The sequence below is a fragment of the Theobroma cacao genome, chromosome 1 (genome assembly GCF_053813885.1).
Source record: "Theobroma cacao isolate CCN51 chromosome 1, ASM5381388v1, whole genome shotgun sequence".
Classification (NCBI taxonomy): Eukaryota; Viridiplantae; Streptophyta; class Magnoliopsida; order Malvales; family Malvaceae; genus Theobroma; species Theobroma cacao.
The window spans coordinates 30065974-30082528 of NC_142639.1; the positions used below are offsets into that span (position 1 = coordinate 30065974).

The window sequence follows — 16555 nt, forward strand, 5'->3', positions numbered from 1 at the left end:
GCCTAGAGAAATTCATGGAGAAAATGAATATTTTCTTGTTGTTTTACTCATAAACATGCTAAACTAACACTAAACACTAACATAGTTCAAAATCAAATTAATCTAACAACTTTCTCTCTCTAAACCCATATCATCAGATTTGAATCCATCATCAAAACACATAATTTAACCATGGAAAATAGGAGAAATGCATGAAAATGATAAATCTTAAGCTAAGCTTAAAAAATCATACATTTAAACACTTGATTTCTTGAAAAATCATACTTTTTCTTTGAATTTTCTCACTCTAGGGTTTGTTCTTATTTCTCTCTCTCTCCTGCTGGTTTTGGCTGACCCTCCCAATGAAGAATTCTGGAATTTTCAAGCCTTTTAATAGGCTTAATAAAATATTATTATTTTATTTACCTTTTGAATATTTTATTATTTTATTTTTTTCTAGCCATCTTTTTGACTTTCTTTTTCTACCACTCAATCCTCTTCACTTATCCATGTCTTCCGTGAAATTTCTAGACTTTTTCAAAGTTTTGGTGGAGTAAATTTTTAAAAATTACACTTTTACCCCCCTAAAGTGAAAAATTACGTTTTTACCCCAAAAACTGAAAAATTGCCCATAGACATATTTTTCATCCCTTATACTCATACCATTCTCCAATTTGTCAAATGTGATCTAAATTCTCTCAAAATCTCAAAATTTATCCGTGGGTGGAAAAATTACGATTTTGCCCCTGATAGTGAAAATTCTGATTTGACTCCGAATTGATCCTCGAACTCCGAATTACCATTTTGAGTCATCCCTGAACTGTGAAACTCTTAATTTCACCTTAAAATTTCTATTTGAACTAGTTCGAAGCTTAATCGACTCAATTGTACCATTAGCGGCAATATCGTTTTTTAACGATTTCTCGAACTTCCTAAATATACAAACATTCTATCGAGCATGTGAGTGACATTATAATTATTTTACAAAGTAGGGTTTAACACTATCTATATTACTTGTTCGATACATATACTTACGTGTGCAAATTCGACAACAAAGATCAAGTCATGACCCTTGAAGTGTGAAGAATCTTTCAAGATCAAGTCATAAGACACTTGAAGGGAAATACCCAAATTGTTTACTCAAGATTAAGTCATAAGATCCTTGAAGCGAAGTGCATAAATTGTTCATTGTTCATTCAAGATCAAGTTATAAGACCCTTGAAGCAAAGATTGAAGAAATTAATCAGAAGACATTCTTGATTACAAAGAATACCAGAAATTATAAACTCCACGTCTAAGAAATAAATTGTAATTTGTCTCTGAATTTTTAATTAAATTTTTGAGGCAAAATTTGTGTATAAAAGTACCAACATGTTAAGAACCTAATAGCAGTGACTAAGTGGGGAATTAAATTGAACTTAATTGCAAAAGATTTTTTGAACTCTAAGGATTTAATTGAAAGAGTTCAATTAGATTGAGGTCATTTTATAAATAAACATAAAGATTATGTTAATCCTATTAGGGTAAGGATTTATGTAATTACCTATAAATAAGAGTCTTAGAACTGTACATAACATACAACTGCTTTGAGAAAAGAAATCGGAGACTCTTAAAGTAAGAAAACCGAAAGTCTCAAACTAGCACTAGAAACTGCTCTCTCCTAAAGAGTTTTCCCTAGTTTGTGTGGATTTTCATTAGAGATTAGGCATTTAGACAGCTTGTGGTTTTCAACAATCCTAACTCATTGGTACTTGTAGACTTTTGCTAGATCTAGAGTTGAAAGTATAAACCTCCTTTTCTTAGCTAGAGGAAATCGGCATTTAGTATCTAGACATTGATCTCAATTTGAGAAAAAATTTAAAACTTGGCTGCATTTTACTTAATTATTTTGCATGATTTCCCAATAGAATATTCCTACAGAAGGATGAACTTGTGCTACATGTGTTGAAGAAAAAGAAAGCAATAGGGATTACAAAGGTAGAAGCTAATAAGATTTTTGAATTAGCAAAGGAAATTTCTTGAACTTGTGCTGGAACAAATTAAAATTTACAATTGAATTCTGACGATTTCTCTTATTGCCCACTTGCACAATAATCGACGAAAAGAAATTCCTTAGGGTAGAAAACAAGATGGTTTTCATGCAAATTCTAGCTACCTACCGCTTTTGTCCTAAGCTTCCAATGGTTCAACTAAAAAGTGCTGCATATAAAAGCTGGTTCCAGGTATCTGGCAGACCTGGAAGACACCAGTGGCTACAGTCTGTGCCACTGTGTATGCCGCCGTATGCTGATGGGTGTGCGTCTTTCCGATACTGTGAGAGTGCTGTAACGTCGAGCAAATACACTGGTTTCTTAATCCTACTGAGGACCTTCTTCAAAACAACCCAAGCCATGGGTGTGCCTGCTGGGTATCTAATCCCAAAGAATGGTTGCTTCTGTCCTGAACATGATTGTGTTGGTTCGTTCCAATCCTTTCCTCTACATTTGTTTACATTTGTTGGTTAGTCTTGCCAACTCCCACAATCAACATCATAATTAAATGTCTCAAACAAAGAATTTTAAATATATATTCATGCAGCAGTTACATAGGCAAAAGAGATGAAAAAAGCTTCCACTAAATTCTGTTTGCAGCGGCACTACGTTGACTAATAAGTAAATTCGAAAACAATATAGGAAAACCAATTTATCCCTTTTATGGTAACATAGGAAAACTAATTTGTTGCTGCTCATTATGAATTAAGCTAAAATACAAAACAAACCTTAATACTTAATTATTTTTTCATTTAAGTCCATAGCTTCTCATTATAATCAATTGAGTCTATTAACATTTATTTAGAACCAATCAAATCCTTATTAATATGAATGGAAACTGCTACATCGCTTAACCTCCATTAACGCTTTTTGCTAGTTGAGATAAAATTGCCACGTACTATAGATGACGTACAATAAACTTTTCCCTATGATATTAATGAAAAAAACAAAGAAAGAATTTATATATTTGATACATACCTTTTAATGCAATATGCAAAATTTATTCCAGGTCATCCATATCACGTTATTTTAATTGACAAAGATGATAAGCAATATTAAACCATTTTTCATCAAATAAGAGTTTAATTGAGTGTGAATAACATTTAAGAGGTTTAATTACTTGTAATATAAAAATAAAGACTTAGAATATAAGTTTAATTAACTACAAGATTTTTTTTTTTCTTTTTTGTATTTTCGTTTATGAATTATATTTTGGATTGATGAGTCTATGGGAATATAGGACGAAGATAAAGTTAGAAGTTGTTTCCCGCCTTTTGAATGTAATCTTATTCTTTCCATTCCGCTTAGCAGAAGGCTACCAAACGACAGGCAAATTTGGTTTGATAATAGGAATGGAGAATATTCAGTGCAGTTGGGGCATAGATTGCTAAGCTACTCAACCATTGGTATGAATGGAGCAAACTCTTCAAATAATTTTCCTACTGCATGGAAAAAGCTCTGGAATTTAGTTATTCCTAGAAAAATTATCATTTTTGCTTGGAGAGCTTTAAGAGGTATTCTTCCAACTCAGATTTCACTGATTAGGAGACATATTAATGTAGAGGAATGTATATTCTGCGGGGTGAATGTTGAAATTGAATTTCATTGTTTATGCTGCTGCAATTTCGCAAGAGCAGTTTAGTTGGCAACTCTTTGGGGCTTTAGGGATATTGGTACTCAATTTCACTCAATTTCATTTATATATGTCAAGAAGTCGACAAAGAGGAGCTGGAAGACATCATTTGCATGTTTTGGGCAATCTCGAAAGCTTGTAATTTATTGGTATTTAAGAACTAAAGAATGGTGCCTATTGGAGTGGTAAACCTGGGGTATGATATGCGTAGGCAATACCAAGAGGTGAACTGCTCTAATCGATTATCACATTAACAGAGGTTGCTGCCAAATGAGAGGTGGAGCCGACGGAATGGATCTAAACTCAACTCTGATGCTACTATTTTTGACAAAGATGGACGGTCAATGATGGGCGCAAGGTTTATAGTGAGAAATGGCAATGGTGAGTTGATTATTGCAGGGTGTAGAAGCTGCACACACCATTTCAGTATTGTAGAGGCAGAACTGAAGGCACTGTCATGTGCCTTAGCGATTTGTGTGGAAAACAATACTCATGTAGCTGAGATTGAGGAGGATAATAAATTGGTGGCTCACTGGGTGAACGATAAGAAGTTCATAAGAGTATCATGGCATCTTGTGGAAGATTGTTCCGAATTAATACAAGGCATGAGTGTCCAGACAGTTGACTTTGCACATAAGGAAACTAATGCGGCAGCTCATTTGATTGCAAGGTAGGCAAAGGAAATAAGGGAAGATTTGAAGATATGGCGGGACTTTTCTGTATTGCCGTCCACCATAAAAGATATTGTGCTAAAAGATGTTATGTCTATGAATTAATTGAGGTCTCATCATGGGGATTTAGATATACATGGATAGTTTGGGTACTCTTTATTCCTATCGCAAGGTTTTCATCCCAATGGGTTTTTCCCATTTTTAATGACGCTTAACTTTCATGTTATAGGAACATCGTGGGTTAGTTTCTTGTGTAATTTGATCTATGTAGATGCTGACGATGTAATCGAGTTTGATGAAGTAAATGCAATTCTTCTTTCTAAAAAATTAAATGAAAATTTTGTACATTATCATAATAATGAAACATAATCATAATATGAAATTAAATAATATATATTAGAGTGAGAAAAGAAGAAAAAAAAAAGAAAGAGACAAAAACTATCTCATCATCTATTATAACATTTTAACAAAAGTTTATAATTGTTGAAATTTTTTATTATTTTTCTTTCTTTTGTTTTAAATGTTTTTCTAAAAATATTATAATTTAAAAAATAATATATTTGATGAAATAATTTATAGTCTTGAAAAATAAAAATTACAACCCTCACAACATAGCATGAAAAACTAATAATGAAAACATAATTGCCATATATTGAATTTTAAATCCAAGTGACTTTTATTTCATAGTTTTATAATAAATGTGTATAATTAAATTAATTTTTTAAATACATAGATATTAAAAATCAACGAAACAAATTGTTGGAGAATAATTGAATAGAAGAGTTGCTTACTCATAATGCGTTGGAGAAATCCCCTGGAAAAAGACCTTGGTTTTGTAAGGATCAACGTTGCGGTTGACCCATCTGGCCCACGTTGTCAGTCCTTTGTAAAATGCAATCATACGGTTCATGTCTTTGTACGTTTTACCACCGTCCTGTATGTAATCAAATCTGCAGAAAAAACGGTAGCATCATAATAATTTTCTTCTAGACCAAGTTTTCAATTATTATAAAACTTTAGACTTGGATTAGATTATCTCAATTCAGTGACAAAATCAGAATTTTAAATTTGAGAGGATAAAAATAAAATATTTAATATTTAAAGATGAAATTATAAAATTTTTAGAAAATTAAGAATAAAATTATAAATATTTAAAACAAAACAAAAAATATTATAAATTTTTGAGACGAGGCTCCTACTAACCTATCCCTCCGCCTCTGGTCTAATCTGACGATATTTGTTCACTAAAATTAATTTTTTATTTTAATTTTAAAATATACTAAAAACAGGAAAAATATTTATATTATTTAATTATAAAATTTAAAATAATTGGGCAATAAAAACCGAACTCCTTTTTTGGGTTTAAATTTGTAGGTCCATCGGGTTTAACGTGAACCTAGCCCAGCAGATAAAAGCGAAATTGATCGTACGCTTGGGTTCTTCCGGTGTGAGTCCACCAATGCCACGTGTTAAAGATCAGCATGTCCATGCCCATCCATGCATCGCCGCTCTTGATTGAGTCCAGCTTCAGGACTCTTCCCACCGCCTCATTAACTATGTCAACTAGGTACGGGGTCCTGTATAGCAATATCTTTACTCCATAATCCTGAAAAATAAAATATAAAAAAAATGAAAACATGTACTGTTTCAGGTGTAAATATTCTTCTATTTCTTAAATTCTACTTCTGATCCAAAAATTTAATATTTAAAATAAAATTTTTCATGTCTAATCAGTTCCAACTGTATGTCTAATTAAAAATACAAGATAGCATTAGATGATGAGTAAAAGAGTATAAACAGGCAACCGATTTCAATGGAGCATGTGGACATGCTAGTTTAATTGTAATGAATATGCATGACTGATAAGTGCTTGAATTCTCAAAGAAGATAGTTCAAGGAGTTTGGACGAACATAAACCTGTCAGAATGGCATCTCTTGCCCTAAACTTAGCTTGTCATCTCTAATTGGGAATGGAATTAAGGTGGGCCAAATTTGCCACAAGGCAGAAATTACTTGGAAAATGGAAGAAAAGCCGTGTAAGCAGGGAACTCACAAAACTGGCCGCTTTGAAAGTTGAATTGAAACACCTAGTGATCACTGTTACCTTGCATTGCCCAATATGTAAGTTCTGACTCACAAGTCAACAAATAAATAAAAGTCATGCTAATTTGTTGGACAACTAAGACTCAATCCTAATATATTTGCTTCTCATAAGTACTGAAACGATTGAAATGTAAACACTTTAATATTTTTTAACATATTTTTCAACAAATAGATACCAAAAAGTATTAGGTGTACATACCAAGTTGTCAATTTGGTCTATTGACTAACTGGAGTTTAGACTTTATTGGATTTCAATTTGGACCAATTAAATTAATTACACATTTATTATTCCAATTAAAGTCAAGTGTACAAATTAGTATATAAAGGAAAATAGTGTACAATTTACATTCTAAACTTTCAAATAATAGACCATGTTAACCTAAACTCCGACACCCTTAACTTAACTGCCTTATGTGGCATCAAACTAGTACAAGTCATGTGGTACATCATATGTCAAATAAAATTATAAATATTTTTGTGGAAATTTCAAGTGGATGCCATCTGGATGTCATGTGGCATCCAACAATTGACCGATCTTGAACATAATTTTATCGTCCAAGTGAAAAAAAAAAAGAAAAGGTTATTAGTAGCAAGGAAAAATGAAAATAAATTTTCTTTTAACTTTTAAAAAGACATTAGATTGGAATAATAAAAATTATGCAAATAAAACAGTATCAATAAAACCAAAGAAGTACATAATTTAAAAATTCAAATATAAATTGCACATTTTTCTTCAAATACCCATTTATATATTTTATTAAAAATTTAAATATCAAATATGTAATTAACTCTTCTAAATTCTATAATAAAATGATCAAGGTCAGAAGAGATTTAAAAGTAGAATTTGGCTATGTTGGTGTTGAAAGGAACTTAAAAAGCACCGACAGTTAAAGTACCACGTCGGGTCATACCGATAGTAAAAGCGTAGCGTTTTGATATTTAAAATTTCACATGTATTGAGTAATTGATAACCACGGAAATATAACAGCCTGACATGTCCCCGGCAAAAGCAAGGCCCTCCACCAATCACGCTCCACTTTTAATGCACACAAACCAAATCAACTCCAGCCTCCATGGCTCACTCTCAGGCACTTTGATTTTAAAAAACAAAGCGCTGTTTAATATTACGGAAAAAACTAGTGTTCTTTGAATCTATGGAGTGCTAATTTGGATCATGTTAATTATATTTTGCATTTCGAAAAGGAGTTTGTATCATGCCTTTCAAACCAATGCACCGAAAAAAGATTTGAATCCACCAAAAGCATAATGATACTGCTCTGCTGCAACTAGCAGAATATAATTTAGACAATGAAAAACTTTACCTCGTCAAAAGATTGAAAGAGAAGGGGACAAGACATGCATGCACAGATTCAAAGCAGTGAGCAATCATTAAAAGGGGGCAAAAGGAAACAGAGTTCAGACAGAAGATAAGCAAGAATCAATAGTGGGAAGCCCACTGATGACTAACCTGAAAGGTAACTGAAGTAAGGCCATCTCTTTTGATGTATGAAATCTTGGAATTTGGAACCCAGGCTTGAATCATACACGTTAAGGACTGGAATTGGTTCAAGCTGAGTGAGTCACCCACGAACATGATCTTCTTTCCCCTCCATTTCTCCAAGAAATACAGCCCATTGAACCTGCAATTAGAAACATTGTGAACGTTTTAAACCACATAATAAATAATTGAGCTATATCTAGGCATATATTATTATTATTATTATTATATGGGTACATGGTCATCTGTGTTGCCATCTGTAATTGTGGCGGAAAGGTCTCTGAGTCTCTGACCTGGGAATGCTACAGGAGAATGGTTGCCATCTATACTTGAGATACATGTTATCAGGTCGGCCATATTTTTTGCAGTCGAATTCTCCATCGATGAATGGACATTTGGAGGCGTCGTAGAGAGGATATGTAGGGTAATATACCCATTTCCCTCTGAACCAGTTGCAGTTAGAAGCTAATAAACTTCTGGCGGCACTGGCATTGAAATCCTCAGCTTTTGTTGGTGAGCGGTGTAAAAACAAAAACAAAAACAGGGAGAAGAGCAGGGCTTTGAAGAGGAAACCCATATCTTGGGTTTCGTTACTTTCCTGAGACTGTTAGAGAAAAGGACGAGGAGTGAAGGAAAAGTTGTCTGTCCAGCAGGGTTTATATAATGAGGGAAAGAGAGAGAGAAAAGAAAAGAGCTCCACATAGAACTGTTCTCCATGATAGATAAGTTTAATTTATTTTCTTCAAAACAAGATGGGTGAAATCTTTGGATGGATTCTTTTCACTGTGCCATGTGGGGCTGGATCCAACCTCTTACTTTGAAAAATAGGAATCATAATGAGTTTGATTCTAAAATAATGGGAAGCCTTTTTCCTTACCATATGCTACCAAAGGTTCCTTTTTTACCCCTCAGTCGGGGATTCAAATTCATTTTTCTTTTTCACTTCAATTTTCTCAGAAAATAAAATATTATACTCTCTCGGTTTGCTACTTGTATTCGTCGCATTATTTATTGTTCATTTTCCTATCATGAAAAATTTGGTCATCATTTAAGTATGCAAGATTGCAGAGCATATATTAATGTCAGAGCTGTATCACTTTTATCCCAATTAAGACACCATTGATTATGTCTTTATATCAACTCCATCATGATTGATTGTTAGTCCCTAATTTTTATATAAAAGCAAAAAAGATTGTTAGTTAGTACTTATTAAGTTTATTTTATTTTCCACGATTTATTTGTACACATTTTCCAGCTTTTCAAAAGTCAGAATAGAATAAGAGTTTGATTTTAACAGAAAAGAAGAGAAGTGAGCTTAAAAGTCTCTCAACTTTCTCTACTTAGGTCAATAAAAACGGCCAAGGACTCTATTCACTGGTAGGTTGGTTGCATGATCTTTTGTAAATGAGATTCATGTGACAGGGTGTCGTAACGTGCGGATCCGGGAACCCGACCGTTAGACGTAAATGTGAAAACTCACTAAAAATTAAACTAGGAGTCGTCACCAATCTTTTTTATTAGGTGTGATTGGCCACCTATTGACTCGATTCTAATTGATGAAAACTTAAATTAATTTTAAGCCCACCGAAAAGAACCTTAAACCGGTCTACAATTTTCTGGATCTAGGTTCGGGAGTACGGTTACGCCCGGGGAAGGATTAGCACCCCTCGGACGCCCATTCCATGAACGGTACCATTTTTAGATTATCCTATTGGGCTTTAATTTTTAATTTCACTAGATTTTCTTAATTATTATTTTTTATTTTATCTCCTATTTAACCTAAAATGGAATGCAAATGGGTGGCGAGATGAAATGCATGGCGTGAGATAAAAATGCCGGACAAATAACCTTTTATCGAGGATATTTTCCGAATCCGCCCATCATACTGGTGGGACTCGGGATATTCTCTCACCTAAGGAATTATTCGAGAAACTCGCCTTCGCAAATTCGACGAATAATTCCCGTCATCGGGGTCATCGTACGTTTTCTTTTTAAAATAATATTTTTGTGCATAATGAACCCAATTCGGGCAAAAGCCTTTTATTAAAGATGGTTCTCGAGCCCTCCCATCATACTGGTGGGACCCGAGGACATCTTTTCACCTAAGGAACTTTTTGAGAAATACCCGCCTTCGCAGGATCCCCGAAAGATCCCATCATCGGGGCTTAAACTCGGAAACAGAAATATTTATATGCAATGATATGTATGATGCAATACATACATGCCATGCTAATGCAATTATCTATGTTTTTTTTGTTATTATTAATTATTTTTATTTTATTATATATTTTATTATCATATTTTCTATTCTTATTTCTTATTATTATTATTATTTTTATACTTTACATTTTTTGTTCTAAGTTCTTATGTTTTCCATTTATACTTAGACAAATTGCTTATGATTCTATGTTATTTTAGTGAACAAAAATTATATATTTTTTATTATACTACTTTTATTTTATATATTTTTATATTTTTTTTATTATATTTTTCATAAGCAATCTTTTATTCAAACCTAATGCCTAAGATCTTATTTATTATTTTTTTTATCTTTATCTTCACGTTTCTTTATGCCACTTAATACTCAATGTTTAATTCTGATTTAGTTATTTTTTACTATTATATATTTATTTATTTTTATTTATTTAATGTCATGTATATTGTATTTTCAAATTAATTATTTATTATATGTTTAAATTGTTATTATTTTATCTCTTTTTTTATCATTTATTATTTATTTATTATTTTTATCGAGTAATTTTTTGTATCATCAAACTCTTTATTTATTAAGAATTTCAAAATCCTGAAATCGAGGCCCTCCCATCGTACTGGTGGAGCCTTGATTCGGATTCCGAGCCTAGGGAACATAAGCTCGGGATTGCGACTTCTCGCATCCCGATCGATTGTCCCATCATCGGCATTGTTTACTTAACTTATTTAATATTATTGTGTCTTAAAATTCAATTTTTCCAAGGTCAATTCTAATACCTATCTTATTATAATTATTTGACTAGCTCAACTATATATTTTTTTTATTTAACATAAAATGTTTCTTCCTTGTTTATTCTCATTCACTAAATATATTTTTATAATCTAATGTATAAACATATTTTATATGCTCCTTACATGGTTTTACCCAAGAATACCTCACCAATGTCTCAATAGTCTCCAATTTTTACTTAACTTAACCTTTATATATTTTTTTTGCCTATCATCTATTTCATTCATTTATATTTTTATATTTTATATTTAGATCTCTAGATCTATCACTATAAACATATTTTATTTAGCAATTTATTATTTTTTTGCTATGTGCTTTATTTTCCTAAGTTTCAATACCTCTAATAAATATTTTCTTACATTTGAATCCTTTTCTTATGTAAAAATTTTTTATATTTATATATTCCTTTATTTGTATTACTTTCTTAAATCTCAAAAATAAAACCTAAGGATTTTAGAACATTACATTGAAGTATTAATCTTAAATGATTAAACAATAGTCCTACAAATAAATAAAATGAACCAACTCAAGCCATAAAAATTTAAGAGAAATGATAAATATTTTACCTTTCTAAGCTCCTCCAAATCTACAGCCCACTCCAATCAAGTCAGCAAATTTTATTCTTCCAAAATATGCCATTTGGGGTGGGAAATGGGAGGTCTACCTATAATACACTTTAAGAAACCCCATTATTTTTTATCATTTCTTCACTTTTTCCTCCCCTTTCTCTCTCTAGTGCCCAGCTACTTCTCTTCCTCTCCACCCGTTTCTTTTTTGCTTTCTCACCCAAAATCTCTTTTTGCTCTCTCACCCAAGATCTCCTTTTGCTCTCTCACCCAAGATCTCCCCCTTCCTCACTCACCCAAACCGGCGGCACTAAGAAAAAGCCCCTTGCCCTCTTTCTTTCTTCTCCTTTTTTTGTTTGTGGCTTCTCCCTCTTTCCTCTTGAAATCTGGAAAATTTTTTTGATGTGCAGATCTTTTTTTTTTTTTTTTCTGAATGCTTCAGTGTCCCCTCCTTTATACCCGATTCTTGGGCTCTGGAGGGGGCACGCTCCACTACCTTGCCAGACGCGAATTTTTCGCGACTGGCAAGGTGAAGGAGGTGCCTGGCAGGGTGCGGGACGCACCCTGCCAGTTGTACCTCACTCCCCTCTTTTTTCATTTCTTCTTTATTTTAATTTTTATCATTTTTATTTATTTTTCGTTTATGATTTAGTGTCTACACAGGGAAAGGAAGTGCTAAGTAAAAATATGTATTAGAGACGGTTAAGAGAAAGATTAAAGCAGTTTTTGAAGTATTAAGTACAGTGATAGGTGAAAGAGAATAGGTGTTCTTATTGAGACTAGGCTAGAGAGAGAAGTTTGAGTGAGAGTCAAGTAGTTCTGAAAGTGAAGTTCCTCCACTTGAATTGTGAAGGCTTTATATAGAGTGCTAAAACTAATGGTTACAAAAAAAAAGTTTTAATACACGTAATGAATAATATTATTAAGAAGAGTTTTAATATTAGGTAACCGTTACTGAGAGTTAATGTCGAGTAACAGTGAGAAACTCATTATGTGACTGTTAAAGTAATTACATATAATGAGATTTATTCTTGAGTAGGAGCTAATAAAGAAGAGATATACATAAACAGGTATACGAGAAGAGATTGTACGTGAATGTGTATAAGAGAAGAAGTTGTACATGAACAGGTATAATAGAAAAAGCTATATGTGAATAGGTACAAAAGAACAAGGTAAAATTAGGAAACACTTATATTTCAAGAAAAGGTTAAGAGCAAGACCTCTTAACTCTTTTCACATTTGAACCACCAAGTCAAATTATCCGGAACATCATAATATGAAAGTAACCCATGAACCTTACCACTTATTATGGATTACTTTTACTGTCATCTATATGAAATTGTTATTCTGCGTGAAATAATTGTTTTACTTGTATTAATTGTTTCACATGGAGTAATGCTCTATTTATTCTAGTTGTTCAATATGAAGTAGTAATTCACTTCTTTTAATTGTTCTGCATGAAGTAGTACTTAATTTGTAATACTTATTTTCATTATATAATGTTACGTGATAAAATATTTTTTTTTTAAATAGGTATTAACCAAAATCGACTATCTACATCTTCAAATCTTGTTTATACGCACCAGCCAAATCCAACGAAAACTGGGTATTCCTTGCCTCCGTATTTTGTTCTTCGGCAAACTAGCTCGATTGTTATCCTGTTTTTATTCCTCATAATGGAAAACAATAAAAAATAACGACTAAATACTCGGTTGTTATCTTGCAAGCATTGTTACCTATTTCAATATTTATTATTTTGTTTGTAGTGCATTATATACTCCTTCATATCAAATTGATAATATTTAATTTCTAAATGACATAGTTTTTGGAATGAAGAATTCTGTCTCTACTGCATAACTTTTGCCCTTCAAGTATTATAAGTTAAGAGGGTCCCATAAAAAATGAGATTATAACTTTAAATTTAACAATCTATCATGCATGTGCTTATGCTGTGTGTGCGTAAGAAATGAGATTAATTTAAAATTTTATATGTGTACAATACACAAATAGTATAAGCACACACATGTCTGGGGATGTAAATAAGTATGATATCTATTTTTTAGGTATCTTATTCTGAATCTGTTTAATTAAAAAGTTATTTAAATTCTATTAATTAAAATTCGAATGAAATTATAAAATACTATCCAAAATTAAATCCTAATAATATAGCACTATTCACTAATTACTGAATCTGTTAAATACCTGATTAAATAACTCAAACAAATATTTAAATAACTGAAAATCATACAAAATTAATTTTATATTTATTTATTTACAAAAAAGGAAGTTGGTTGAGATGGTAAAAGTTGTGTTAAAGTAAAGAGGATAAAGATTTGCATCTCACAAATTATAAATTTTGATACCCGAACTTGAGTCCGGTATTAAAAGCATTACTCAAATTCGCCCAATAATCAAATATAAGGTATCTGAACCTTTTATTATCTGGTTGAGTAGCTACAGGATGCTCATATGACAGCAACTCGTTTACACTGAATCTTATTTTATCGGGTTAAATACCTATGGATGCTCATATAACAACAATTTGTTTACATCCCTATCATGATAGAGTTTTTATTTCAATAAAGACTTGTTTTAAAGAAAATGATCAAGTGGCCTTAGAATCTTTATGTCCCAACTTCGCCCTCCTCTGTGTTCGGGTATTAAAAGCATTACTCAAATTCGTTCAATAATAGAATATAAGATATCTGAATCTTATATTATCTGGTTGACTAGCTACAAGATGCTCATATATCGGCAACTCGTTTATCCTGAACCTTATTTTATCGAGTTAAATACCCACGAATGCCTAAATAACAACAATTTTTTTTTTCATCCCTATCATGATAGAGTTTTTATTTCAATAAAGACTTGTTTTAACGACAATGATCAAGTGGCCTTAGAATCTTTATGTCCAAACTTCGCCCTCCTCTGTGTAGCTTTGGTTTAACTTGACGTTGAATTGGTAGTTTGTTTAGTATGTTAATTGTTTTGAATATTAGATGCAATAGTTTTATTATATATATTGAGATTTTTATGATTACAATTTATTTTAATTTAACTGTAATTTTAATCTTACTTGACAATAAATAGAGTTCTTATGTCTAATTCATTAAAAATTATAATTAAACCCCTCATTTATTAAATTTATTTGATAATATGAATGGGATAATTTATAAAAATAAAAGATAAAACATAATATTGAATCAATCATTTAAAAATAATAATTTAATTTTACTAAAAATTTAAACCAACTTCGCACCATCATCTCCTTCTTTCCCCTGTTTGCAATGTCTCTTACAATTTTAATGGCTAAAAAAAGGTTTTAAGGATATTTCGTCTACACGTGTAAAGTGTTAAAGTTTGAGGAGGGACCAGAGTTTTAATGGTTCGTCACCTGCTTCTCTTGTTTGCTTGTTCAATTGAAGTCTTCTTCAAGTTTAATGTTGGAAAAGTAAAACAAAAGCATGACCTTGTAGGGTCAAATCGTGGGTTGTCATCCATTATGATTTGATTCTTTTTAATTTTTCAGCTAAAATATGTACATTAGAGAACACTAATATTTAATAAATCTAAGAGAGTGTTCGGTTTTCAAGTCACTTGTGAGACTCATATATACCTTATATTTTTTGTTTGTAAGTAGAATTACAGAGAAAAAAAAAAGGTATTTATCAATATCTATCTTTATCAGTCAATTCATTTTTTATATTAATTTTGTATCTATATATTTATATCTATCAATATCTATGTTTTATATCTTTATGTATGCTATATCTAAATGTGGCTTAACTTGTGAAACTTTTGTGAAAACAAAAACATCCTTCCTATTTTATTATTTTATTTCTAATAATAAGGTATATATTTACTTAAACTACTATTTTGCTTGCACTTCGCTACGGGGTTTGTAAATTTTTTTATTTAAAAATATTTTATTTTATAAAATATTTATATATTTTTTGCATATATTAATATATACTAATATTAATAAAATTTTATCTTTTTAGTACGATATTTTTAATAATGAAATTAAATTAAAATTAAAGAACTAAATATATTTAAAGTAATTATTCATAAATTATATAATTTATATCATGATCATACTTGTAGATGTAATTTATTTTTAAAAAATATTTATGTATTTTAATATATAACGTAACATATATTAATTTCATGTCTTAAAAGAATATATTAATGTCCTTGTTTTAATACATTAATTTCGCAAAAACTTGATTCCGTTATTAATAACAAGATCATAAATTGTATCATATTTTATTTAAATAAGTATATGTAAGCATATTATATTGGTTACATAATATAGAAAAAATATAGGTTTTAAAAACATTTCACAAAATAGTAATAATTAACATTAATTGAATATGTTTGTTTTTTGTCACAATAATCATATTATTGTAGATTGATTTTTAATTTATTCATTTACTTTTTCCAATTAAATAATTATTCAATTAATTACATAGCTTTTTTAAAAAAAAAAATTATTATGGATTATTATCTCTTAAAAATGATCAAATAATCATTTTATTTTTGTTTTGTGTCGTTTTTTATTGCTTATTGATTGATTTATTTACTTAACAAACTAAATAGTATCCTTGACTTTAAATAACATAAAGTTGCATCTTTGGAAAATTTTTCAAATAAATAATTTCATTGTTTTATTGTAAACCCCACACTTTAAGTGTAGATTGATTAAGTAGAATCTTACTTGGTGAGCAATTTAAATATGTTTTTAGTTTAAAGATCTTGACTCTTTTTTTTAAGAAAAGCCTAGATTTCAAGTTTATAAACATATGTGTTTATAGGAGAAAGTTGTGGCTTAGAGGAATGAGTTTTCAAATAAGATATTACATTTTGGACCATAAGTATTGATACATGATGAACAAGTATCAATACTTCTTATCTAGAAAGCTTTTAAAAGGATTTTGATGAGTAAGTATCGATACTTGAAACTCCAAAAATTCAATTACCAATACCTCCCCCAAAAATATCGATACTTGTCGTTGTTTGCATAAAAATAAAAAAGGTAAAATAGCACTTTTTTTTTCACCAAAATATTCCCTTA

General features: G+C 30.8%; 1 protein-coding gene across 1 annotated transcript; it reads right to left on the reverse strand.

Annotated features, from left to right (window-relative positions):
* Positions 1-1957: 1957 nt before the first annotated feature.
* On the reverse strand, positions 1958-8553 carry LOC18612994 (protein trichome birefringence-like 39). The gene is made up of 5 exons (XM_007049996.3): positions 8208-8553; positions 7885-8056; positions 5744-5919; positions 5105-5263; positions 1958-2456 (listed from the first exon to the last, which is right to left on the reverse strand). Exons 1-5 carry the CDS (start codon positions 8489-8491, stop codon positions 2165-2167), a joined length of 1083 nt encoding a protein of 360 aa, XP_007050058.3. The 5' UTR covers positions 8492-8553; the 3' UTR covers positions 1958-2164.
* Between the last annotated feature and the right edge of the window lie 8002 nt (positions 8554-16555).

Excerpts from the sequence above, each read along its gene's own strand:
- LOC18612994 (XM_007049996.3), bottom strand. The coding sequence starts at position 8,491 with ATGGGTTTCCTCTTCAAAGCCCTGCTCTTCTCCCTGTTTTTGTTTTTG. Across the intron at positions 8,057-8,207 it reads TTCTCCTGTAGCATTCCCAG|GTTCAATGGGCTGTATTTCT; the intron begins GTCAGAGACTCA and ends TTCTAATTGCAG. Across the intron at positions 5,920-7,884 it reads TTACTTCAGTTACCTTTCAG|GATTATGGAGTAAAGATATT; the intron begins GTTAGTCATCAG and ends TTTATTTTTCAG.